General features: G+C 41.2%; 1 protein-coding gene across 33 annotated transcripts in view; it reads right to left on the reverse strand.

The window, feature by feature from the left end:
• Window positions 1–27290, reverse strand: part of VRK1 (VRK serine/threonine kinase 1) — an 81032-nt gene that overhangs the window by 48411 nt on the left and 5331 nt on the right. For 4 of the 33 annotated variants that reach the window (XM_086363024.1, XM_086363014.1, XM_086363027.1 and 1 more), the window contains one exon: window positions 5526–5632. The exons of 4 other annotated variants lie outside the window; for them this stretch is intronic. Coding sequence is in view for 13 of the 29 variants with exons in the window: in XM_086363004.1 (XP_086219130.1) it covers window positions 25750–25804 (55 nt within the window). In the remaining 16 variants the exon portion in view is untranslated. Of the gene's footprint in view, window positions 1–5525; window positions 5633–9467; window positions 9487–11385; window positions 11457–21960; window positions 22010–24710; window positions 24784–25749; window positions 25859–27290 lie in introns of those variants that run through there. 25 more of the 33 variants (XM_086363009.1, XM_086363007.1, XM_086363008.1 and 22 more) reach the window with 10 other exon arrangements.

Here is a 27290-nt window from a genome sequence, read left to right on the forward strand (position 1 = left end):
AGATGATAGAGTATATAATAGGTATATGTTCTGACAATGCAGACATAGTACAACTGCAAAAAAACAGGAAAACAAGCTGAAAAAAATCAACTTTCGCTCATATTGTGATGATCCTTGGTTTTGTTAACTAAGGATATTACAGGCAGACATGGAATAATGCAAATGAATAATTATGTGATGTTTTAATTCTACCATTGCTGTGTCCTTAAAAAACAGGATTCAAATATGGAAGGGGATGCAGATGAAAGAAGAGGCAGGATTGTATTTGAAAGTATCGTTTTTAATTCAAAAGGTAATTTTCTCTTTTACAGAAAGAATATATATATAAACACACACAGATATATACCTCTGTATTCCCAAGCCCCATTCACAAAAAGAAAAGCTGAGAAAAAGAAACAACACAGTAGCAAACAAAGAGCATTCCTAGTACACAAACTGTATTCTTGAAATACTATTTCCTGTTAAAACGGCGCCTTGAACAAATTACTGATTTCAGGTCTGGAGCTAGAAATATACAAGATAATCTTGGAAGATCTCGTCATTTCTAGATGTCAAGAACGCTATCAAAAACTACTAGAGTTATGTCAGATATGTCTAGGGAGTCAACCTGGAAGATGCTACCACTAACCAAAGATGATCCAATTTGAGTCAATAAAGATAATAACCATAATGGATTAAAACACACAAAATGGGTAAATCGAAGAGTTTATAACAGTAAGAAAACTTAAGTGGTCACCTCCAGAGGATAGCAAGAAACCACTCAATTTTGAAAACCAGTGAATAAAGGGAAACAATCAAGCATCCATCCTTCCTTTCGTATATGAATTGTACCACTAGGTAACCAAATAGAAGATGAAGAGAAATTTCTCTTTACACAGAAAAATTTCAGCTAGTAAATGAGTAAGAATGGTTTTAGCTTAATCCCACTTCCACCTCCTAATGAATTAACGGATCCAGACATTGAGCACTGATAGACACTAACATCAAAAGGAGAGAACTATTCAGACAGTATATGCTTCCTGATAAAAGAAGACGCCACTAGCCATGAAGAAATCCTGCCAAAAAAGAAATAAACAAACAGAGCCTGAATCTGATTCAGCCTATCAATTCACAGGATATGAAGGGACCAGAAGAATACGATAAACTATGACACGGGAATGCAATCAGCAGAATTCTAACTGCGGGAAGGAAACCCTTATGGTGCGTATGACCTCACTTCTTCAACAGATAAAGGAGGAAAAAAGAGATGGGGGAGAAGAAAACTACATTTTAAAAGACTTCAAAGCATATCTAACAAAATCTGGCAAATCTAAACCACAGTGTTGAGGGATACACATTTGAATGATAAAACTATAAAGAAAAGAAAGCCATTACCAAAAAAGCTGGAGGTGACTTTGGGGAAGCATAAGAAAGTTGGGATTTGGATGGGGTCCATGGTAGGCACATTTTTCTTGACATAAGTGGTGGTTATGATAAAATTCCCTCTGATTCATTATGTCTGTATGTGTGTACATAATAAGGTTTTCTGAATTGTGACATATTTTATGGTTTTTAAACTTTATTTTACTTTTTTTTTAGGATACCTTTTAATTTATTATTTTTTATTTTTTTTTACTTTACAATATTGTATTGGTTTTGCCATACAAATGACTGTTCCTATAATTAACAATCACCAAGAGATCAAAATTGGAAATCCTTTCATACTCTATGAGCTTGGTCCACTCACACATACACACACACAAAGATTCCAAAGTAAAACCTGTACTTCATTTCCTGTGAACTATTGGTGGCCTTTTGCTTTTTTATTCATGGGCACTCCTTATATATTTTATATGTATTAAAGAAATTAGTTCTTGGCGTTACAACTAATCTTCCCAGTTTATTTGTCTTTTGACATTGTTTATTTTCAGTTTTGGAGTTTTATGTCATCCTTAGAAAGACCTCTCCCAGTAAAATTGTTTGTTTGTTTGTTTGTTTTTTCAAACATCTCCCATGTTTTCCTTTAGTTATCTTATGGTTTCATAAAATTCTTTGCTAATTTTTTTGTCTGTCTACACTTATACTGGTATAAGATATGAGGTGGGAATCCAGCTTTTTTTCCCTTTTAGTCAGTCATCCATACACATTAGGGAGATGCACAAGTATTGGAGAAACCCACTCCAGTGTTCTCGCCTGGAGAATCCCATGGACAGAGGAGCCTGGTGAGCTACAGTCCATGGGGTCTCAAGAGTTAGACACGACGTAGCGACTAAACCACCACCATATATATCAAACCAACCCAAGTAAACTAACTATAGAAAACAGTTCATATAACTTGTATAATGTAGGTCCTTTGTATCACCAGTTTCTTTGGAATGGAATGGAATGGAAAGTTGGTTTCTAGTTAGTATTTGAAACTAACCTCATCCTTGGGTTAAAACTTCCCTCATACCTCCAGACTACTCCACATGAATGTGAAGAAATCACTGACATATACTCTGCTGCTCTTACAAAAAGGGGCCACTACAACACAGAATTTTCTTTAGAATAATCCTAACTTAAACTCCTTTCCTCCGGTGGCTTTTTGTGGAAAAAGATACGGCGGTCCCCATCTAGGCAGTCCTACAATCTTAGATGGGCCACAGACAACCAACAGCCATGTCAGTGCTCAGAGCTGGCTTCTGCTGGGTGGAGAGGGTGACAATGACGGTAGATTAATAAATAAGCATCTGGTCAGTAACCTCTTAAAACATTTACTTTTAATTGAAGCCTAATTGCTCTACAATGTTGTGTAGGTCTCTGCCATACATCAGCACGAGTCTGCCACAGATGTGTTCCCTCCTTCTTGAACCTCCCTCCCATCCCACCCCTCTAGGTTGTCATAGAGCCCCAGTTTGAGTTCCCTGAGTCATAGAGCAAATTTCCCCTGGCTATCTATTTTACATATGGAATAACCTATCTTTTAAAATGTGAGGACAAACAAAAGACTTAAACAAATGCAGCTGGTTATGCTCACTTCATAAAAAGACTTTAGAAGTTTGTCTTCTCTTACCACAATATAAAGAGTTTAAACAGCATTTAAATTATCTATTCCTAAAAAGTTTGAAGATCTGCACTGTGAAAGCCTGACAATACCAAGTGCTGGTAAGGATGCGGAGCAAACAGAGTTCTCACGCACGAGCCAATGTTTCAACCACACTGAAGATCTGCTGTGCAGCAGCTGCGACCCGACCCAACAGTTCCTCTCCTGTGCACATGCCCAACAGAGACGGAAACACATCCACCAAACACACGTGAGAGGGCGACAGCAGCTTTACTCAGAGTGGCCAGACACTGGAAACCCACGTGTCTGTCAACAGGAAAACAGATACAATAAAATACATGAACCTCCAGAAACATCACTTTGCCAACAAAAGTCAGTATAGTCAAAACTTTGGTCTTCTCAGTGAGAACTGGATGTGAGAGTTGGACCATAAAGAAGGCTGAGTGCTGAAGAATCGATGCTTTCGAACTGTGGTGCTGGAGAAGACTCGAGAGTCCCCTGAACTGCAAGGAAATCAAACCAGTCAATCCCAAAGGAAAGTGAAAGTCGTTCAGTCGTGTCCAACCTTTGGAGACCCCATAGACTGTAGCCTGCCAGGCTCCTCTGTTCATGGAATTCTCCAGATCAGAATACTGGAGTGGGTAGCCATTTCCTTCTCCAGGGGATCTTCCCAACCCAGGGATCGAACCCAGGTCTCCTGCACTGCAGAAGGATTCTTTACCATCTGAACCACCAGGGAAGCCCAAGAACACTGGAATGGACAGCCTACTGCTTCTCCAGGGGATCTTCCCAACCCAGAAATGAACTGGGGTCTTCTGAATTGCAGGTGGATTCCCTACCAGCTGAGCTACAGGAAAGCCCATATCCTAAAGGAAGTCAACCCTAAATATTCATTGGAAGGACTGATACTGAAGCTAAAGCTTCCAATACTTTAGCCATCTGATGCAGAGAGCCAACTCACTGGAAAAGACTCTAATCCTGGGAAATTTTGATGGTAAAAAGAGAAGCAGGCAGCAGAGGATGAGGTGGTTAGATACCATCAAACTCAATGGAGCTTGATGGAGCAAACTCCGAGAGATAGTGGAAGACGAAGGAGACTGGGGTGCCCATGGGGTCGCAGAGTCGGACATGACTTAGCGACTGAAGACCACCCACCCAAATGGTATGTTGATAGAAGAACCCAGACACAAGACGACACACTCTGTGATTCATCTCATTAATCCGTGATGTGCTAAGTCACTTCAGTCGTGTCCTACTCTTTCGACTCCATGGACTACTGGAACCCAGCAGGTTTCTCTGTCCATGGAACTCTCCAGGCAAGAATACTGGAGTGGGTTGCCATTTCCTTCTCTAGGGGATCTTCCCGATCCAGGGATCGAACTGGCATCTCTTGAGTCTCCTGCACTGGTCAGCAGGTTCTTTATCACTAGCGCCACCTGCGAAGCCCACTCCATAATAACAGAAGTCAAACAGCAGGACCACGGAGTCAGAAGGTTTCTGGGGCTCTGGTCATGTCGCATACCCCAGTCTGGGTAATATCTACATTGTATGCTCATATCATTAAAATTAATCAAGTTATACATATGACTTATTTCATCCTATTTTCAAATTTATGTAAAATTAACAGCTGATTACACAAACCTTAAGTGTTATTAACAGTCAGGATCCAATCAGGAGTTAAAATGCATAAGTAACTTAAAAAACTTATAATAAAAAATTATTAATTTGTAAAAGGTACTACTGACGATTAAAAAGGGTAAGAGAACTCTAAGGAAGAGCAAAGGCAGGGAGCAGGTACAATCTACAAGATCAAAGGAGAGAAGACAGAAAGGAATTCCTCACTGGATGGGCTGTGGCCACAGCCCACTGGGCGGCAGAGCCCTCGAGGGCGCCTGCTGTACACAGGACTCCACCTGCTGGGGTCCTGGTGGAAACAAGATAACTGCTACTGGGATGCGAAACAAAGCCATGGAGGATAAGCATGCTTTGCTCATCCACTCTTTAAAAGGGTGGCAGGGGCGGGGGGCGATGGGGGTGGGGGTGTTGGGGAGACCAAGCACACTGCAACAGCAAGAGAAGCCCCTTCCCCACGCTGCCTAGCAATGTCCCTCCCTCACCCTCTACTGACTAACCTAACGTTGTGCTGGAGAGGAAAAATGCTTACAGGGTCTAGTTCAAGCATCATCAACAGAGCAAAGAAAGATGTTTATGGAATTGAGAGGCAATAAACTGATAACCTGCATAAGTCCCACAAAGGCTGACAAATCTCTGTACATGCACACACACTTGGGTACCAACCACACTGGAACATTTTCACCCAGCAAGTGTCCCTGGGCCCTCTTCTGCTGCCACCCACTCCTGTTCTTCCAGCAAAGGCTACTGGCGGTGCCCTCGGGGTGGGCCACTTCCTTTGGAGAACCTACTCTGCCAGCTCTGCCTGAGACCTGATCAGGCCTCAGACCTGAGGGAGCCCCCTCCTGGCACCACCTGCACCCTGTCTGACCTTTGCTCCGCTTGGTCACTCCTCTTATTCTCTGGTTCAGAGTAAAAGATGTCTCCGAGCTTCAGAGAATATGAAGTCTCAGTCTCCTTGTCCTTTTAAGAGGATTTCTGAAAAGAAGAAAGGAGAAGTACTTAAAATCAGAAGTCTCTGGTCAAAAACTAGTAAATAACATGACCATAAGCATTTGCCTCAGTAAAGAACTTAAAATATTCACTGGAATTAAACAACTGCTTTAGTATATTATAGGTTTCTCTTAACAATGAAATCAATACCTACATTAAGGTTTCTATTAAAAGAATAAACCAGAGGGAACAAACATCCACCAAATTAAATCTTTCTGCATAATTTCTGCCCAGCTGGAGCAAAGCAAATCCAAGTTATGATGCCCAATCCAAGAGAGAGATTTCAAAGAAAAGAAAATTCACTGTCACTAACCATTACATAATCTGACCACTTCTTCTCCCACTGACATTAAATGAAATTCAGATTCAAGTAAAAAGCACATGAAAATGTAAATCAACACCACCCTTTACTGAAATCATTCACTGGTATATTCCATATTAGCATATTCACCAAAACTTAATTGTAAACAGAGTAATTATGGTACTAAAGTTATTAAATACACAAAGCAAGCTTGGGACTATACATATTCAAATAGAATTTCAGTGGCAGATCAACTTTTATATCTGAAACAATACCCTAATTAATAGTCAGCTCTGATAATAAAATGGTCCTCTGTTTTTCAGATAACATTCCAAAAAAAGTTCTGCTATGAATATTAAAAGAAAGTTTTGTGAAAAGATTCTTAAAATTTCAATAGCTATATTTATCACAATATGGTACTGTATTTAGACAACCGGCATTTTCCAAGTCCTGGATTCAAATTTGGAATTTTTTTTTAATCCTCTGTTGAAGAGAGGAAAAAAAAGCTTGAATGAATCCAACAATGCCGCTTACACTCAATGAGCTCTGAATTCATCATATCCAAACTGGGAAATTACAATGCTGTATAAAGCTTGTCACATATTGGATGACTAGCCATACATTTTCCCTAAAATAGGTGTGTACTTGAGTTTCTCTGAGGGGATCATATATTTTTATGAAATTTTGTTTCAAGTCGTAAGTTCTCTGATGCTTTTAAACTGCACAGAGACACGCTGATTCAAGGATAATTTTGAACAACCTGGACTATCCACCAGGCCATTAACATGGCACCAACATAGTGCTACCTCTGCTCTCTGCAGTAGAGAGCACTTTCTCGCCCCCACTCCCCATATACACTTGCTGAAGATATTTTCCATGCACAAAGATCTAGCTCTTCTGCAGTTAGACACAACCTCTCAAGTTTCAGTCCTGTTCTTACTGCTTATTGCATTTGATAAATGTTCCCTGTAAGTTTATGAGCTCCCTAACTACGAGACCTGTCTTACAATATACTGCACTTGGTAAGAATTCAATATATGTGTCAAGTTATACAGCAAAAAGGTTAATATGTTATCTTTTCTCAAGTACCTGACATCTAACTTTATGCTTAATATACATCCAAATGGAGCGGACAGTGCCACTCCTTTGAAAAGCCCAGCAATCGAAATCCACATCAAACCCTATTTAGTCTCCTCAAAACTGTAATTCTCCTTCCTAACTCATAATTCTCAACAGATGACCTCATCTCCTAGCTCAGAGAAAGAAGCCAGAAACTTCAATGGGAGTTCCTCTATCTTTCCAAGACTCAAACCCACAAACCACCTGCATCCACTTCAAGTCCAACTTTCCGTCCATCCTGTCCTCCTCCTCCATCAACACCAGCTCCTTCTTCAGCTGCATCCCACCCCCTCCTACGTCCTGACCAAAACTATTAACCCTTCTCTCAAATATTCAACATCTCCTTCAACTAGAGCCTTCCCATCAGCTTTTAAATATGCTCATGGCATGCCTAGTTAAAAAAAAGAACTTTTTAATTCCCCTCTGCTATCATCAGTACCAACCATCTTAAACTTACCTGTACTTACTAATGTACCCTTTCGCTTCATGTCACCACAACTCACTCCACCTGGACCATGAGTCCAGTCCGACCACTCTCACTCTGGGCACTAAACCCAAGTACCCTTCGAATCACCTCACTCTCCCTGCTCATTCCCCAGCAGCACTCAACACTGCTGTTCACCCTTTCTTTTGCTTTCTCTTGCTTTTCTTGCATTTTGCTTTCATTCTCTTGCTTTTGCTTTCTCAACACAACACTTCCCTGGTTCTCACTCTACTGCTTCCAGCCCTCACAGCCTAGATAATTTGGGAGACACAGCAGTGAGTAACAGCTCATTCTTTCAAGGAATTTGTTCCACTTTTTGAGTATATTTTTCCAGGATTGCACCACTCTAAAAAAGCAGACCATCTATATTTCCACAGTTTACATCACAATACAAATTTTATAAGAATAGATTACATAAAAGAAAAACATGCTGTTAAGTAAAATTAAGGCCTCTGGAGATAAAGTTAAGAGCTTTAAAAGTAAGATGGAGGCATATACAAAAAATATAACTGATTGATGTGACTTCCTTAAGCTAACAGATCTCAAGAGTTCATAGCCTTCAAGCAGTACGTGCAAACCCACGCTCCAAGCAGCACTATTCATCACCACGCAAATGTGGAAGCGACCGAGGTGCCTGTCCATGGGTGGGTGGATATACAGAATGCGGTATAAACATGATGCAGCATCTGCAGCCTCATAAGGAAGGAAATTCTAACCCAGGTTACGATAAGGAGGCACAAAGACCAGTGGTATTATTTCAAACGTTGCTCCTGTAGAAGCTAATTACACAAATCTATCCATTATCACAGCAGTAAATAAAGGTCAACTGTGAATGACGTGAACTCAGAAGGAGAGGAATGGTTTGTTCATTCACTCATTCATTCATGCACTCAGCAAGCACTCACTGATAACCTGCCACATGCCAAGCACTGCTCTAGTTCTCCTCTAGCTCTTCACTGCTCTCCAAGGAACCAGACAAAGGTCCTACCTTTGACACTTACATTCTAGAATAAAGAGAATAAAACCTACCAGAATGGGAAAACTATCTAATATTTTAGAGGATGTACAGGGTGTGTTTGAAGAGAAGAAGAGCATGGTGGCTGGGGGCGGCATGCAGTGTCAACAGAGAGGTCACTGGCAGCCCCCCTGAGAAGGGGAGACCCGAGCAAGGGCAGGAGGGACGTGGGAAAGCTGGCCATGAGCATCTGGGCAGAGGGCTGAGCAGTGCAAAGCCCCAGAGTAAGGAGTGTGCCATGCAAGCAGAGACAGCAAGGGTGTCAAGTGGCTGGTGTGGAGTGGGCAAGGGGAAAGGAGAAGTCAGAGAAGGAACACAGGAGCAACAGATCAAGGGGAGCCCCAGGGGCCACTGCAAAGGCTCTTCTGACTTTAGCAAAAGGGTAAACATGATACTAGGAACAGGTATTATTGCATCTTGATTCACAATCTTTCAAATCAGTCAGGATGAAAATCATACTCTGATTACTCAAGTCAAGAATTCTCCCACTGACCAATTTCTCACCAAAATTTTTACATTTTTTAAATATTTCTGGCTAATGTGAATTAGTTCATCCTCAAAATTTATTCCGTCTATAAGCTGAACTTGATATAAATCTAAAACCTTAAGTGCTTTAGTCATTAAAGTCACCTCAAGGTAGGATTGGTTTTATAAAGGACTGAAATTCATTTCCCGACAGCACAGACTAGGACCAGACCTTACCCTCCCTTTAACACACACATAGGTCACGTGGTAGCGCTATTACACTCAGTGGCTGCAACTCTGGGACAGGAAATACAAAACTTTACTATGCTATGCCTCCTTTAAAATTTAAAATAAAAATAATACTGAATCCTACAGAATTCTGTACTACAATATACAGTGTCTGCTTCATTAATTCATTTGCTCAACAAATATTTACCTTTGTGCCAGGAACTGCTCTAACAGATGGAAATAAAGCAGTAAACAAATCAGACAAAAATCTTGCCCTCACTGAGCTTATATATTATGTGAGGAGAGAGACAATTTTTTTAAAATTTGAAAATGTGCTATGTCCACTGGTGACAAGTACTGATGGAAAAAATAATAAAGGAGGAATAAGGGGTGGGGTGGGGGAGCTGGGGCTGAAACTGAAATGTAATCTGGTAAAGCCGCACAAGAAAGTGACATTCAAGTAAAGACTGGTGCTTCCCAGGTGTCTTGGTGGTAAAGAATCTGCCTGCAATGCGGGAAACGTGGGTTCAATCCCTGGGTCAGAAAGATCCCCTGGAGAAGGAAATGGCAACCCATTCTGGTATTCTTGCCTGGGAAATCCCACGGACGGAGGAGGCCAGCGGGCTATGGTGCATGGCATCCAAGAGTCAGAGACGACTTAGCAACTACACAACAAGAAAGCAAGGGAAGCCGGCCAGGCGGTGATGAAGACGAAAAGCATCTCACACTGAGGGAGCCACAAGCACAAAGGCCGAGGGCCAGTGCCTGCCCAGCACAGCAAGGAGGCTGGCGCAGCTGGCAGAGCACGTACTGGCTGACGCCAGACGCCTAAGAGGGCCAGGTGCGGCCATCACGTCCAGGACACAGGCCACTGTGAGGACTAACTCTGAATCTCAGTGAGGTGGGAAATCATGGCAATGTTTGGAGCAGAAGAGTGGTATGCTCTGATTGAGGTTTTCAAAGGACCACTCTGGTAGACGCGTCAAACAGACTTCGGGGGCAAGGCAGAAACCGCTACCAGGAGAGCGTGGCTACTGGAATAACCAACGCCTGCCTTCATGCTACTGACCAGTGAGAATGGCAAGCTTTTAAAAACTGATTTTAAGCCACCCAAGAGAGGGATACAGAATAACAGGAGGTTTTTCCAACCTTTTTTTTTTTTAACTTTATACAAGCTATCCACTCCCAAAAAAACAAGTCTCCAGTGCCAAGTCGAAACAATCAATATTAGTGACAGATGGTCTAGGAAACATGCTAATCATCTCTTACTCTAGATTTTCTAAGCTCTATCTCAGGGCAAGTTAATTCACCAGGAAATGAAACATGTGAACTCATTTATTCCAAAGGCCTTTATAAAACACCTCCAGTATATGCGCTGGGCAATGTGCTGGGGCTACAAATATAAACACAAATAAAATGCAACCTTTGGCTTCAAGAAGCTGCACTTAGCTTCATGCAGAAACACCATCACACAGTTAGGATTTAGTATTAGACCATCAGCTTCAAACAAGGATCAATAAAAAGCTCGCCAGGTAAAGAATGTTTCTGAATTCTTCTTAATACATACAAACCATTTATTAAAGAAAGTGAGCAGCTGCAGACATCTACAAGATCAAACTTTATTAGTTTCATGGTGGGAAAGCGCCTCTTCCAGTGATGGAAGCTTGTAAGCCATTAAGAGCTATGAAACTCCTGTGTCCCCTTTTTCACTGAGTGGCAGCAAGTTCAGAAGAAAAGTAGAAACTCGATTACGTAACTACCTATTGTGGGAGGCAGTAATTCTCAAATCCTGGCTACACATCATGATTACCGGTAGAACTGTGAAACACTAAGGGCCCTATTTCACAGAGCCCCAGTGCCTTATGTTTGAATCCTGCACAGGCAGCTGTGAAGTGCAATCTGGACCACTGGTCTATATACATCATCCCTCCGTATCGTCTGGGGATTGGTTCCTCCACCCTCTTAGAAAGCAAAACCCACTCAAGTCCCTTACATAGAATGGCACAGTATTTGCATATAGTCTATGTACATCCTCCCATATACTTTAAACCATATCTAGATTATCTATAATAATACAATGCAAATACTATGTAAACAGCTGTTAACATGGCAAATATAAGTTTCACCTTTCGGAATTTTCTGGAAACTTTTTCCAAGTATCTTTGATCCACAGTTAGTTGAATTCACAGTTGACTGAACTTGTGGATGCAGAACCAATGGATATAGAGGTCAACTGTGTTCTGGCGCATCTTCCTTTCCTCATTAAGTCAATCATTTTCAATTAAGGGCTCTATTACATACAACTCTGTTGCATCAGAAAATTTTAATAAAAGCCTCCTTCATTTTAGAAGTTGGGTAAAAAATATAAAGTAGTGAATGAATGCTTCAGAAGGACTCCCCCAGCCCCACCCCACCCAAATCACCTTTTTCCCATCCCACCCCAGGCCAAAAACCTTCATTCATATTTCAAACTTATTTGAAATTAAGAAATAATTACATATTTGGTATAAATAGCTTCCTGCCTGTCTACAATAAGTCAAAGAATAAAATCAACTAGAAGATAATCAGTCAATAAGAACTTCATCACCTCTTTTGCTAAATTGTATCAATATTTTGAAAGCAATACATCTACAGACAATTCTCTTACAAATGAGCCAGCTAATCAGAAGTTGATTAATGCATCTGATGAGTATGAAGAAATCATAGGAAAAATAAAATATAGAATCTTGAGTTTATATACCCTTCCCAACAATATACAGGGTCTCTTTCATATATTCACTTCATTTTATCCCCACAAATCCTACAGTTGAGACAGAACTGTGAGGATGACCACAGGAATGAATGCAGAGTTACTACCAATACCATTTACCATAAACTAGTGAGAAGCAGGAAGGTTTCCTCTGACTTCCTGTTAGGGACACCCAATCAATCTCCTGGGAAAAGGCAATGGCACCCCACTCCAGTACTCTTGCCTGGAAGGCTGCAGTCCATGGGGTCGCTGAGGGTCGGACACAACTGAGCGACTTCACTTTTCATTTTCATGTATTGGAGAAGGAAATGGCACCCACTCCAGTGTTATTGCCTGGAGAATCCCAGGGACGGGGAAGCCTGGTGGGCTGCCGTCTATGGGGTCGCACAGAGTCGGACACGACTGAAGTGACTTAGCAGCAGCACCAGTGAGAAGCAGGAAGGTTTCCTCTGACTTCCTGTTAGGGACACCTAATCAATCTCCTGGGCTTCCCTTGTGGCTCAGCTGGTAAAGAATCCATTTGCAAGGCGTGAGACCTGGGTTCGATCCCTGGGTTGGGAAGATCCCCTGGAGAATAGAAAAGCTACCCACTCCAGTATTGTGGCCTGGAAAATTTCATGGACATTATAGTCATGGGGTTTCCAAGAGTTGGACACGACTGAGCGACTTTCAGTTTCACGTTTCAATCAATCTTCCTAGTTTCACTTAAAGAAATGACACCATGCGTGTCAATACAAGTATGAAAACTAATCATGGCTGTTATGAATACCCTCAGCAACACTAACAAGTTAGTTAGTGTTAGTCACTCAGTCATGTCCAGCTCTTTGTGACCCCATGGACTGCAGCCCGCCAGGCTCCTCTGTCCACAGAATTCTCCAGGCAAGAATACTGGAGTGGGTTGCCATGCCCTCTTCCAGGGGATCTTCCCAACTCAGGGACTGAACAAAGGTTTCCAGCATTGCAGGCAGATTCTTCACTATCTGAGTCAAATATAACACAACAAATCATGCAAATTTAGAAGTGAACTCCCATAGATAATGATCCTATCAATTCATAGGTTTATGCCTGAAAAACATTAAGCTAAACTCAAAGAAACATTAAGCTAAACTTAGGACTGTGACACAATCTTTAGAAGCAATTGTCATACTAGTCATGTTTTCACACCTAAGCTGCGAAGAACTAGGTGAAGACTCAAACTTCTAACTTGGAAAAATAAAGTAGATTATCTTCATAGGAGAAAAATTTCCTCCTACTCAGATTTTTTAAACTTGTATTAAAAGTGATTAACATTAGATTTTTGTAAAAAGTTTTAGTACAGTGAATAAAATGTTTAAAATACAGTATCAGATGTACTTCAACTTTTATTTCCTTTAAATGACATCCAAAAGTTCTAAAAGAGGAACACTAACGGCAGAACTAAATTTAACCGAGAATATGCAGTGTGGTGCAGTCTAAAACACAAGCCCCAGACACCTCACGGCCACCACTTCCCCCCAGAAGGAACAGTTTCATGTGGTTTCTGCTGTGCACTTCTCCTTCCAACTTCTGATGTAGTGGTTAAAAGATCCAAATAGTTCTCCATGAATCAACTGTGAAGAAGACCCTACAGTAATACCTGGAAAACTCCTTGCTTTGCCCAGACGAAGGCATCAACTCAAAGAAAGGGGCAAGCTTGAAGATGCGGAATTCAAAGGGAGGTAGCACCTAGCTCCTTGATCCATAAGCTCTACAAAAAAGAGCTAAAAGGAATGCTTCTTTATGTAAAGAAAACACTAAAAATTTTCTAAAATTAGAAATTTTGAACTATATTGCTAATTTTTAAAATAACATTTAGCACACTTTGACAGTCTTGTTAAATGACAGATCTCCCATCATTTCTGCTATTGGGCGGGGGGCCGGGTGGGGGGGTGGTGGCGTGGCGGCAAAATTAACTACCAAACTTTGGGCATGGTAATTCTCCAGGTGTTCACTATTAAATCTCTACAGGATAGCGACTGAACAACATCCTTCCTTGTATATTCTTGCAGCAGGGCTCCAAGGAAGACTATTTCTAAAAGCTCTAAAGGAAATTAAGATGACCAAACAGTCACAGTAAATCAGAATAGGGCTACAGTCATTAAAAAATTCTGCATAAAACCATAATAAACTTTTCAGAATCCCAGAGAAGGGTTTTTCTATGCAACACACAAAATAAAACACACAGGCCTAAAGAAAATTGATAAATTTGACAAAATAAAAACTCTCCACAGATTAAAAACACCATAAACAAATTCAAAAGACAAATGAAAAATATCTACAGAATATGTGACAAAAGACTAATTTTCTCAGCACATATTAAGAATCCTATAGATTATAAGACAAAAACCCAACAGAAAAATGGCAAAGTGACAGAGAGAGGCAAATTCATAGAAAAGGAAATACAAATAACCTTAAGAAAAAAATTAGAGGAATTAGCAAATGCATACAAAGTAAAAAAGTGATCTAATGAACTCCTATGTACACATCACCCAGTTTCAACAATTATTCACATATCACCAGCTGGTGTACCAATTCATAGCCCCTCCCAAGAGTATTTCAAAGTACACCTCAAATATAATACTTCATATGTAAGAAGTATTTACTTCTAACAGGGACCTTCTAAAAATACAGCCACATTAACATTGTCACACCTAACAAAATAACAATTCCTTAATATCACTTAATAAATAAATGTTCAAATATCCCCAAATGTCTCCAAAAAAAAGTCTTCCTATAGTTGATTTTCTAGTCACTATAACTGGCTGATATGTCTCTGAATCTCTTAAGCAGACAAGTACCACCTCCCTTTTTTTTTCTTTCCCTTGTTGGTGCTCCACACTTTGGATTTTGCTGATTATCTTTTAATTGTCAAACTTTACCCCTGTAAATTTTGTTACTGTGATTGCTAAAACTGCTCTATCTCTGGTGTCTGCCTTTCAGCAAGAGACCACCAGAACACACCTAGTCCTGTGAGTTGGAACACACACCCACGGAACAGTGGGGCATCTCAGTAAGAGAACGTTGTAAAGAACTCCCTGGGGGTACAGTGGATAGGAATCAGCCTGCCAATGCAGGAGACATGGGATCGATCCCTGGTCCAGGAAGATGCCACATGCTGAGGGCAACTAAAGCCTGCACGCTGCAATTACTGGAGCCTGTGCTCCGCAATGAAGGGCAGCCTCCGCCCACCACTAGAGGAAAGCCTGTCCGCAGCAACAAAGACCCAGTGCAACCAAAAGTAAACTAATTAATCTAAAAAAAAAAAAAAAAGAATCTATGACAGGATTTGGGTTTTATTTGGGTAAGCCGGGGGAGGGTCTAGGAGGGAAGCTTCCCTGATAGCTCAGTTGGTAAAGAATCCACTGACAGTGGAGGAGACCCCGGTTTGATTCCTGGGTCGAGAAGGTCCCCTGGAGAAGGGAAAGGCTACCCACGCCGGTATTCTGGCTTGGGAGAATTCCACAGACTGTACAGTCCATGGGGTCACAGAGTCAACACAACTGAGTGACTTTCACTTTTCAGGGAAGAAATGGCACCCCACTCCAGTACTCTTGCCTGGAAAATCCCATGGACGGAGGAGCCTGATAGGCTGCAGTCCATGGGGTCGCTAAGAGTTGGACACGACTGAGCGACTTCACTTTCACTTTTCACTTTCATGCATTGGAGAAGGAAATGGCAGCCCACTCCACTGTTCTTGCCTGGAGAATCCCGGGGACAGGGAAGCCTGGTGGGCTGCCATCTCTGGGGTCGCGAAGAGTCGGACACGACTGAAGTGACTAAGCAGCAGAGTTTCTCTAAACTGGATGCAATTAGAAAGCAGGGGGGTTCTATGTTGGGTATCTCAATAAATCTTATTTGGGAGGAGACAAGAACAAAGTGATAATTGGTAAAGAAGCTGTGGTCACTCATTCTAGCCAAATATTCTGTGGATGGCAGCAACTCCGGCTTTGTTTGTGCTTTGTCTCGTTTTTTGTGCTCTCAGAGAAACCTGGTTTGAGGCGTTCCGTGAGGCTGGCTGCTGAGCTGGAGGACACAGGGCCACCTGTGCCCCAGGCCAGCTCCTGACGCCGGGCCAGTCCTCTCGCTTTTCTTTTGCCCTCGACAATGAAGCCCTTCCAGCTGGCCACCCTGTCCCTCTGACTCGACCCCAAGAGCGCTGGATATTTTTCTGGTCTCACAACCTGGGACAGTACGTCAACAGGGCCAAGAATAAAAAAATATGGATTTCAAGTATAGTTTTTTGTAAAAAAAAAAATGCCTCTTTTGCTAACTAACAGAAGCAGTGAGAGAGTAGAGTGCATACTGCAGAGTCATTTGCAAAATGAAAAGTTTTTAGGTGGTAAAATATTTGCTTTAATGACTAAGAATATAAACGTCATAAAAATAGTATAAAACACAAAACAGAAACGTATCCATGTTACTACAAATACACAGCCTACTGTTAAAAGAAGGATGACTTCCAAAGATCAAGAGGACAAAAGTAACAAAATGTAGAACTCGCCAGAAAAAAGCTTTTAGTTGCGGTTGACTAATACAAAACATGACAAAAATTCAGCTGGAAAAACTTGATGTGATAAACTACTGCAGAATATATGATAAAACAGTTAAGAAAATACTGTATAAAAATAGCACGAAGAGACTATCTTCTAGATTCCACTGAAAAACGCTGAAGATTCTAAAGTCAGTTTCTTCTGCAACCTCAGCATCTGGATGATGGCATTTTTGTTACCATTCCTTACTGAGTGGTCCAGATAAACTCAAGTACTCAAAAATCTACATGCAAAAGAAAAGTGAAAGTCTCAGCACTGAGTGGAGTTAAGAGCACCAGACCATACCTCCTTGCACACCTCTCACAATGCCTGTGACACTATCACCATGAGTTGCATATGTGCTGTGCTTGTTTGATGTATTTTATGAGAATATGAAGTCAGGGAGTCTATCTTACCCCAGTATCCCTTGAGTCTAACGTATCACTTGGTGAGAAACCAACAGCTATTTCCTAAAACTAGGCTGAATGAAGTCATGGTCCAGGGCCACCTGCTACGAACTGAGACAAGGCCCAACTTCTCCAGGTCCTTTTCCTTAACTAAAATGGCCTGAGTTAAAGTTTAACCCGGTGCTTTACCTACTGGCTTCTAAGGGAAGAAGCATGGTTCATTTTAGAAGTAGGATGAACTACAAAAGGATCTATTCCAATAACCAGGAGATGTATATTTTCCATTCTAAGGTATTTCACAGTTACATATTTTGCCAATGGAATCTGTTGCCAAGAGAATGCAAAAGGGCTAGAGAACCTTCTTGACCTGCCTGCTCACTTCAGGAAAAATAAATGGTCCCTGAACAAAAGGAAAGAAATATAAAGGAAGAAAAATCAAGGGAAAAATGTTTCTAGTTGCAAATACATCAAGGTGATTCAAGGTGAACATTAGAAGGTTAATGAACTCAATAAGAAAAAGGCAACCAATTTAAAAACACACAAAGGATTTAAATAGACATTTCTCCAAAACAGATAAACAACTGGCCAAGAAGCACACAAAAAGATACTTGACCTCATTAGTCATTAAGAGAAATAAAAATCAAAACTGCAATGAGATACTACTTCCCACATGCTACCACGGATATAAACAAAAAGACAAAAAACCACCAGAACTGGTGAAGATTTGGAGAGACCCGAACCCTCAAACAACTGCTAGTAAAAATGTAAAAAGATGCAGTCAGTTTGGAAAACAGTTTGGCAATTCCTAAAAAGAAGTTAAACAGAGTTTCCACGTCACCCAGCAGTTCCAAGGGTAGTATATACTCAGGAAAAATGAAAACGCGTACACATAAAAAACCTGTGCATAAATGTTCACAGCAGCATTACTCATAATAGTCCACGAGTAGAAACAACTCAAGTGTTCTTCGACGGATGAATGGATAAATGTGACATACCCATACACTGGGATCTTATTGAGCAATAAAAAGAAACAAAGCAGATTCTGCTATAACACAGATGAACTTTAAAAACATGCTAGGCCAAAGAAGATGCTCACAAAACACTACATATTGTATGACTTCAATCATGTAAAATTTCAAAACCAGGTAAATTTGTAGAGACAAAAGCAGATTAGTAGTTTCTTAGAGCTCTAGGGGGTGCTTCCCAGGTGGTTCAGTGGTAAAGAATCTGCTTGCCAATGTAGGAGATGCAGGAGACACAGGTTTCACCCCTGGGTCAGGAAGATTCCCTGGAGGAGGAAATGGCAACCCACTCCAGTGCCTAGAAAATCCCATGGACAGAGGAACCTGGTGGGTTACAATCAATGAGATCACAAAGAGTCGGACAGGACTCAGCAACCCTGAGCATGCAACACAGGATTCTGGGGAGCATGGGAGACAATGAAGACTGACTGCTTGTTAGTTGGTGGGGGAGTTCTCTTAGGGTTGATGAAAATATTCTAAAATTAGATTATGGTGATGGTTACATCCTGTGGCTATACTAACACTGAACAATACCCTTTGAGTGAGCTATATGATAATTGAACTGTATCTCAATAATGCCTTTTTTTTTTTTCTATCACAGGTGGCATTGGGGATCTTAGTTCCCCGACCAGGGATTGAACCCGTACCCCTGCTCTGGGAGCGCAGAGTCTTAACCACTGGATTGTGAGGGAAGTCCCAATAAAATTAAAAAAAAAAAAGTTAATGACAGGGAAAATGTGATATCAAGAATGACAAAGGAAGAGGAGTTATGACATTCTGCATAAAGAAACTATACTTTCTGAATGAAGGACAGAAATCACCCCAACACAGGCTACCAAGAACACTGAGGAACCAGCTAAAGGCAGATTTTGCTATGTCACCAGCGTGGTTCCTGACCGCTTCACTGAAGGGCACCAGTACAGTACACAGCTATTTGCAGGAACTGCCACATGGGAGAGAGAATCCACTGAGACCATAACTCATTTGATCACGAATGACTTCTGCTGATCCCTGAAACTCTACATTGTTATCTGTGGTTCTTAGGAGTTCAAGTAGGAAACCGAAGGAAAGGTCAAAGGAAATGAAAAGCTATGTCTATGTGAAGGACGTTCACCTGAAACTGGTGTCCTGAAACACAGCTTACCAACACAGGGCGGCGAGCTCCTGGCAAGGGACAGACTACAGCAAGATCAAGAGAACACGTGCAGGGCGAGGACCTGACACCGTGATGAAGAAAGTTGTCTTTCACCAGTAGCTTAGATGAAAAACTAGATGGCAGGCTCACCACAGCTGGCGATCACATTAAGCTGGGGGAGATCAGGGACACATTAGGTCCCGGAAACCAGATTCATGCAGATTCTTACAAGCCTAAATAAAACTGCACACTGGGCAGAATGATTCAACAAACCAGAGCCAGAAGGAAGACCAGAAACATTTCATTTAGGCCCTTCATACTGCAGCTGAAGCTGAGGCCAGACAGTTTTAATAATGTGCCCAAGTTCAGAAGGTGCGTTAAAGGTAGATGAAGGCTGAGAATCCAAGAATGCTAACTCTCAGGCTGGGGCTCACCTGACCCAGGGCTACCTGCTACCAGCTGTGGAGATAAGCAAACGGGGAGAAAAGGAAACTTGGCCCTCACCTCACCACACACCAAAAAATCAGTTCCTGGAGACTGAGACCTAAATGTGAAAGGTCAAAGGATAAAACTGCTTGAAGATAACACAAGAAAACATCTTCAAAACCACAGAGTAGCAAAACTTTGTGAACAAGACACAGAAAACACTAGTCAAAAAGGAAAAGACCTGTAAACGGAAATTGATTAAAATTTAGAATTTCAGTTCATCTAAAGACACAAGAGTGAAATGGCAAGCCACAGGATGGAAAGAGATTTTTACAATTCATATTTTCAACAAAGACTTCATATCCAGAGTACATAAAAACCCCAACATTTCAATAAGGAAAAAAAAAAAGACAAGACTATTTGTTTAAAATGGGCAAATGACACTTGAATTGGAGAAGGCAATGGCAACCCACTCCAGTCTTCTCGCCTGGAGAATCCCAGGGATGGGGGAGCCTGGTGGGCTGCCGTCGATGGGGTCGCACAGAGTGGGACACGACTGATGTGACTTAGCAGCAGCAGACACTTGAATAGGCACTTTATAAAACAAGATATTTAAAAGCCTAATAGCAAATGAAAAGGTGCTCAAGTCACCAGTTAACAAAAAAATGTCAATTAAACCACACTGAGATCTTCAACACAACCACAGAATTGTTTAAAAAAAAGAAAAATGTAATGTTTAACCGATAGTACCAAGCGCAGGTGAAGCTGAAGAGCAATGGGAACTGCGTTTTCTGGTAGAGGCATGAACTGGTACACACTGTGGAAAACCGGCAGTACCTATCAAAGCTAAAGATACACACACACCGGGACTAGCAATTCTCCTCTTAGTATACGCAACTAAAATGAATACAAACGTGAACCAGAGATAGAACAAGAATGACTTCAGCAGCATTATTCAAAACTTCTCCAAAGTAGAAACTATTCCAATATCCATCTACAATTACAACAGAATGGATAAATTAGTCTACAATTTATGGTGCTTTTTAAAAATTGTCACAGAACTTTTGACACACCTTTCTTAAGATGTGAGGTCTAAGTTCCTTCCCCTTGAATCCAGGCAGACCTGTGTCCATTTCAACCAGTAGAGTACAGTGGAAGTGACGCTGTGTGACCTCAGGATGAGTCACTCTCAGCAAGCTTCCAGTGGGACCCAGTCCACATGCTTGAAGAGCCAAAGGCCCCGTGGAGGACCTGGAGCCAGGGCACAGCCACCTTCAGAGCAACCACTATACCAGTGACCACCTCTCCGTCTCAAAGGAAATCTCTGCTTCTGGATACAGACGATGACTTTCCTCTGGTTAAAGACCATCATCGGCCCCGTTACACCCTTTCCAGCAGCAATACCTGAACACTATCCAAACGATCTACTCAAAAGTTGCAAAGAAGCAAAGCAAGTTTCAAGTAGAAGTCTTTGCCTCCATTCTAACTGTTTTAGATATACCACTGGAAAAACAAATAGCCTCTTTCAAAAAAAAACAAAATGTAAGTGCTCCAGTCAACAATCCCAGATGGTCCTGGTCTTCATGACATCCCAGCCAAAGCACCATACATGTGAGTAAGGGAACCCTGAAACAACAGGGCAAGCTGTCCTAACCAAATTCCAAATCCATGAGCATAGTAACATGGTTGCTGTTTAACTCCCACTAAGTTTGGTGTTAGGTAGTAGTCAATAACCAAAAAACTCATGTATTACACAATAACAGTTAACCAGAATTAGAGAGTACTACCAACACACACAACATACTATATGCAGCATGAATGAATCTCAGATGTGCGTGTGCTCACTCAGTCATGTCCAACTCTGTGACTATAGCCCACCAGGCTCCTCTGTCCATGGGATTTTTCATGCTAGAATACTGGAGTGGGTTGCCATGCCCTCCTCCAAGGGATCCCAACCCAGGGATCGAACCCAGGTCTCCCACACTGAAGGCAGATTCTTTACCGTCTAAGCCACCAGGGAGTGTATGAAGGTAAAATAAAGAGTAACTCTAGGTGTTCAGGCATAACTGACTAGGTAATACCATTAACTGAAGAGTTAAACCATGGGGCAAATAAAGACAGGAGCAGAAAGCAGGGACGATGTCCTGTTCATCTGGTATTCAAGGATCTACCCCAGTATTTAACACACAGTCTCTCCAGCTTCCAAGATAAACTCATTTTCACCCTACTTTTTTTGGCCCACCCCTTCCTGGTCCGTCGCCTCCTTTGTGTCCAGCTGCCTCTTAACATCAGGATTCCCAGGTTTCCACCTCCAGTTCCCCTTTCAGACACATGCACATGGACACACGCACGCACACAAACACACACCTCTCCCCCATATTTTCACTCTCAGCTGACAGCGTCATTAGCACCTACTTGCTCTTTTACGCTAAAACTTCAGAGTTGACCAAGAATTTGGATTGCAGTTAGCTAAATTAAAAAAACAAAAAATTAACAGGATAAGCAGAAGTTATCATGCTTAAACACCAAAACTAATGCATAAAAACAGGCTAAAGAAGACATGGCTTAAATACATCTAAGGGTTTTACTCAACTCTAGGTTCAACATATCATGTGGTCATTAAGAGGATACAGCTGATAATAAAGGATACAGCTGAAAGCATGTAGATGATGAAAGGTAATCTTTCCTATCCTAATACAAAAGTGTTGTATCTAAAGTAAGGGATGCAACTCAATTTTTTTTTTTAATTTATCAAGCCCTGCATGGAGTACTGCATTCAATTTTAAGCACTACCATTTAAAAAAATAAAAATAAATTAAATCAAAGGAAAGTCACTAATGTGGTGAAATGACATGAAATCAAGACTTGTAAGAAACAGTTAATGAACTAGATGATGTTTCAACTCAAAAAGACTGAGAAGACTTGATGACCATTTTCAAGTATTTGAAAGACCATAATATGAAACAGGAATTGAGCTTGTCCTACATGTCTCCAAAAGACAGAACTGAGTAGGAAAAACAAAGACTTCCACTCAACCTAAGAAAGTACCTACTAACAGTCAATACTTCATTAAGAACAGCAGAGAGCAGTGGTTCTCAAACAGGGACAATTCTGTGCCCCCTGGCCGGGGATGATGAACACCCAACAATTCAGAGAACCCCCCAACACAGCAAAGGACAACTCATCTAAAATGTCACCAATTCCATGACTGAATAACCCTTTTCTAAAGGTAGTGAGCTCCCTGTTGTTGGAGGCATTCCATTATAGACTAAACAATGTGATGATATCCAATACATGACTTTCAAGAATGGTATTAATAGGAAATGAGTGGAAAAAAGATTTCCCTGTTTCAGTAACTCTCCAGAGAAAAATGCCCTCAGGTATATTACAGCAATGATGATGATGATACACGCTTATTGAACACATACAGGGGACCAGTCATTACACCAAGCAATTCACTGTACATGTTTCACAGGCCATTCTCACAACCACCCTATGTAACAGCTATTATTTCATCTTGATGTCATGGTAAAATTAGCTTACCCTGATGTCACACAGCCATCAGTCTGTGAACTCCGGTCTACCTGACTCCAATCAATTATGTACATCACTGTCCAAACCATAAATACCTATGGCTTCAGAGCTTCTTTACACGAGAAAAAAAATGCAACAGTATATATTCTAGAAGTATTGGGACCATGTCTGAACAGTTTTGTACTCACTGCAAACCAAGTTGGCTAGGAAAAAAAGAAAAGGATTATTTCAAGTAGTCCTGGGATGAAGGAGAGGACAATTATCCTGATTGTCCCCAATTGCCTACTTCTGTAAGTGCCAAGAAGCTCTTACATACCCATGGAATCTCAGTCAGAGGCTGAGATTAATGATGACATCCCTTTATCCATAGGCGTGAACGCTCAGGATGGACAGACGTTTGAACATCCCCGACTGGGAATCCTGCCCTTAACAAATACACTAGATGCAGATACATGGTTTCTTGGCTGCCTCTACCCACGCCCATCTGTCAGGATGGCAGTGTGCCTGCTCACATGTTGGTCAAACTGTCACTAGGGCATAGGTGCCAAGCAATGATAGTTTTAAATGGGCAGCTTGCATAGCACTGTAAGAGCTTGCTCTTCCGCAGAAAAAAAAAAATTCCGTTTTAATACTGAAGGGTTGCGATCATGAGTGAAATAGTCTTGGTCAATCTAAACATTTCAGTGGGAAAAAGATCTAGACTTGTAGAAAAGAATCAGACCAAGAAAATTAAATCAAAAAGAAAAACTGCTCTGAAGGCAAATAAGTGATCGCAGGAAAGCTTCTCACACTGCCAATCTTTCATTAATACATGTCACGGTAATCTCTTATGCAGTAAAATCCTTTGCTCAACAAGTCATCACTGATGTTTTATAAAAATGGGATGATACGCTTTTCCATGTTCTAAATTAAAAAGTAGAAATGCATGGATATTTAGCAGTTTGATGTTACAAAAGTTCTATTTGTTGAGAAGCTATTTTTTTTAAATGACAGAAGTCTAATCTACATCTAAGATAATCTTTTAAAACGCACAAGAGAAGGCAGAAACCAAACGAGATTCCCAAAGGTGAACAGAAAAAGAAATATAATTTGTTCAGGGAAAGAAATCAAGAACAGGAAGTGGTTGTTAAGAAAACAGAAACTGAGTATTTCTGGTCACAAATTAATAAATTAGGACTCGGGGGCTGTCACCCGTCACATCCCCAACTATAAGAAAAATGTTCCTAGACTACGTCTAGGCTTCCTAATCCCTCTCTAAAGACCCTTCCATTACTGGCAGGAAGCATCTAATGTTCTCACTGCCTGGAAAGTCCTTCCTCAGACTAAAACCCTCATCTTGCCATCTGAGCTGTCTGTCCTTGCTCAGTCCTCGGTGACTCTGAAGAACAGCTGGTCATCACCACTCTCGGTGTAGTTCTTCAAATACAAGTATCAGGACGTTCTGATTAAATAACCCCTGAGTCTGCTCTTAGCCGTGATAAATAAAAGAGATTCCATTAACTTTTTCTCATTGGACCAATTCATCAACTCTTTTATGTTTTCATCATTTCAGTTGCTCATCTCTTGGACTCCTTTTAGGCCTGATAAGAACTGTCACCAAAGTCAACAATGAGCCAACACACACAACTTACTAAAGGAAGCGTTGATGTGAAGGAGTTAGAAGGTCCAGCGGAGTTCTCAGGAGCCATCACTAGGGAGAAAAGTCTGAAAAAGTGGCCAAAGTCTAAAATCTACCAAAACCCTTCTAAGAAATACAAAGGACTTAGTTATAAAGTAACAACACTGTCAGGGTCATGGCTGTATCCTCTTCTTCCTACTAACCTAGCACTGCCATCTGAGTGCTTGCTTAGTAACTCAGTCATGTCCAACTCTTTGTGACACCATGGACTGTAGCCCGCCAGGCTCCTCTGTCCATGGGATTCTGCAGGCAAGAATACTGAAGTGGGTTGCCATGCCCTCCTCCAGGGGATCTTCCCAACCCAGGAATTGAACCCGCGTCTCTTATGTCTCCTGCACTGGCAGGCAGGTTCTTTACCACTAGCACCACCTGGGAAGCCCCATCACTGCCATACATACCCCTAAAAAAAGTCTCTCGAAGACTATTTCCACCATATCCTTCTTCCTGCTCCAGAACCTACAGTACCTTCTAGCAGTCAATAAACTGATTAAAAACTGGCCAGCAGTTTCCTAGACACATGAATGAATTATCCTCCCCCAATGTCCCTCCCTCTCCTTCACTTCCATGACACCCCAAAACAGCCAGTTCTTATTTTCTCTAGGACCTAAATTTGCTCATGCTATTCTCTAAAATGTTTTCCCACTTCCTCTCAAATCTATACATATTTTTTTCAAGACTCAAGCCATGAGCCTTTATACCTTCAGACATCTGTATTAATTTCCATACTTAATTGCTTATTCATTTTGTTTGCAGTTTACAGCCAACTGATTTTTGATAAAGATTTAAAAAAAAAAAAAAAAGACTCAATGGAGAAAGCATAGTCTTCTCAACAAATGGTTCTGGAACAAGCAGACACCCATACACAAAAGGAAAAGAAAAGAAAAAGACCTAAAAGTCATACTCCGTGCACAAATTAACCCGAAATGGATTCATTGATCTAAACGTAAGACATAAAATTGTTAAGCACTTCGAAGAAAACTTGGAACATCTACCTGACCTATGGTTCGGTAGAGTTCTGAGACATGCATGACACCAAAAACGATCCATACGTTGGTAAGTTGGACTTCATGAAAATTAAAACCTTCTGTGCTGCAGAAGACACTGTAAGAGAATGAAAAGACAAGCCACAGACTGAGAGAATACATTTACAAATCACGTATCTGGCAAAGGACTTGTATTCAGAATATATAAAGAATGCTCTAAATTCAACAGTAAGAAAGCAAATTAGAAAACGGGAAAATGATTTGAACAAAGTAAGATATGACTATGTGGGAAAGAAAAAATATTTCCTCTACCATTCTAGGTTCTTTTGCTACTGCGTCAATTAAACTGGCCTAAGACAAATTAACAGGAGAAAAACAAATTTAATTGTACCTCCACAAAAATATGGGCCCCAAGGGCAGGGCAGGCCGTGGAGGCTTATTTGCCATCCTGAGCAGAGGAAGGGGACAGGGGGCGGGGACTTCAAAGAGCAGGAAGGTAACTCAGACATGTGATCAGATGTTTGTTATTAGATGCCACACAGTTAGGCCTTTCAGTTAAAAGTTATCTCTGGTAACAGCTCTCTCTGAACCAGGCTCCTTATCTAAACTAACTTGTCAGTTGAAGTGAAGTGAAGTCGCTCAGTCGTGCCCGACTCTTTGTGACCCCATGGACTGTAGCCTACAGGCTCCTCCGTCCATGGGATTTTCTAGGCATGAATACTGGAGTGGGGTGCCATTTCCTTCTCCAAATCTGTCAGTTGAGGGGGCAGTAAAAAGCTCCGGAATCTTATGGGTCTTCACTCTCTTTGGCTTAAAGTAATCCACTTGCCATAATGATACATTTTGTGGAGGCTTGTTCTGAACCACTTCAAAGGACAAGCGTATGGAAAGATGTTGAACATCATTAGCCATTAGGAAAATGCAAATTAAAGCCATTCTGAAGTACCAATACACACCTATTAAAATGGCTAACATAAAAAATACTGCTAACACCAAATGCTGGTAAAAATGTGGAGAAATTGATCACTCATATAGTGATGACAGGACTGTAAGATGGTACAGCTCTGGGAAAGCCTGCAGTTTCTTAGTGAATAAAGTCTATACTTACTCCTACAACCCAACATCATGGAGCATAATAGTGATCAAAATTAGGAAACTCACTGATACAGTGTTAGTAACAAAAGTACTTATTCAAACTTCAGTTTTTACCGTGTGTGTGTGTGTGTGTGTGTGTGTGTGTGTGTGTATACACCTTGTGACATTTCATCGTATGTAAAGATAATTAAAACCATCACAATAACCAAGCCACAGAACTGTTCAATCACCCCCAAAGAAACTCCCTCAGGCTACCCCGCTATAGTAACATCATACTCCCAACCCTCACTGTGGCAAAACTGAGCTCTTCTCCACTACTGTAACTATATGGTTTCGGGAACGTTATACAAAGGAATGTTAATCACACAACCTTTTCACTCAGTACTGTGCCCCTAAACTCCATCCAAACTGTTGCTCATGTCAGTAGTTTGCTCCTTTTTGTTATGATTTTGTTT

The sequence above is a fragment of the Bos grunniens genome, chromosome 21 (genome assembly GCF_055505025.1).
Source record: "Bos grunniens cultivar Pamir isolate PY7600 chromosome 21, Bosgru_T2T1.0, whole genome shotgun sequence".
Classification (NCBI taxonomy): Eukaryota; Metazoa; Chordata; class Mammalia; order Artiodactyla; family Bovidae; genus Bos; species Bos grunniens.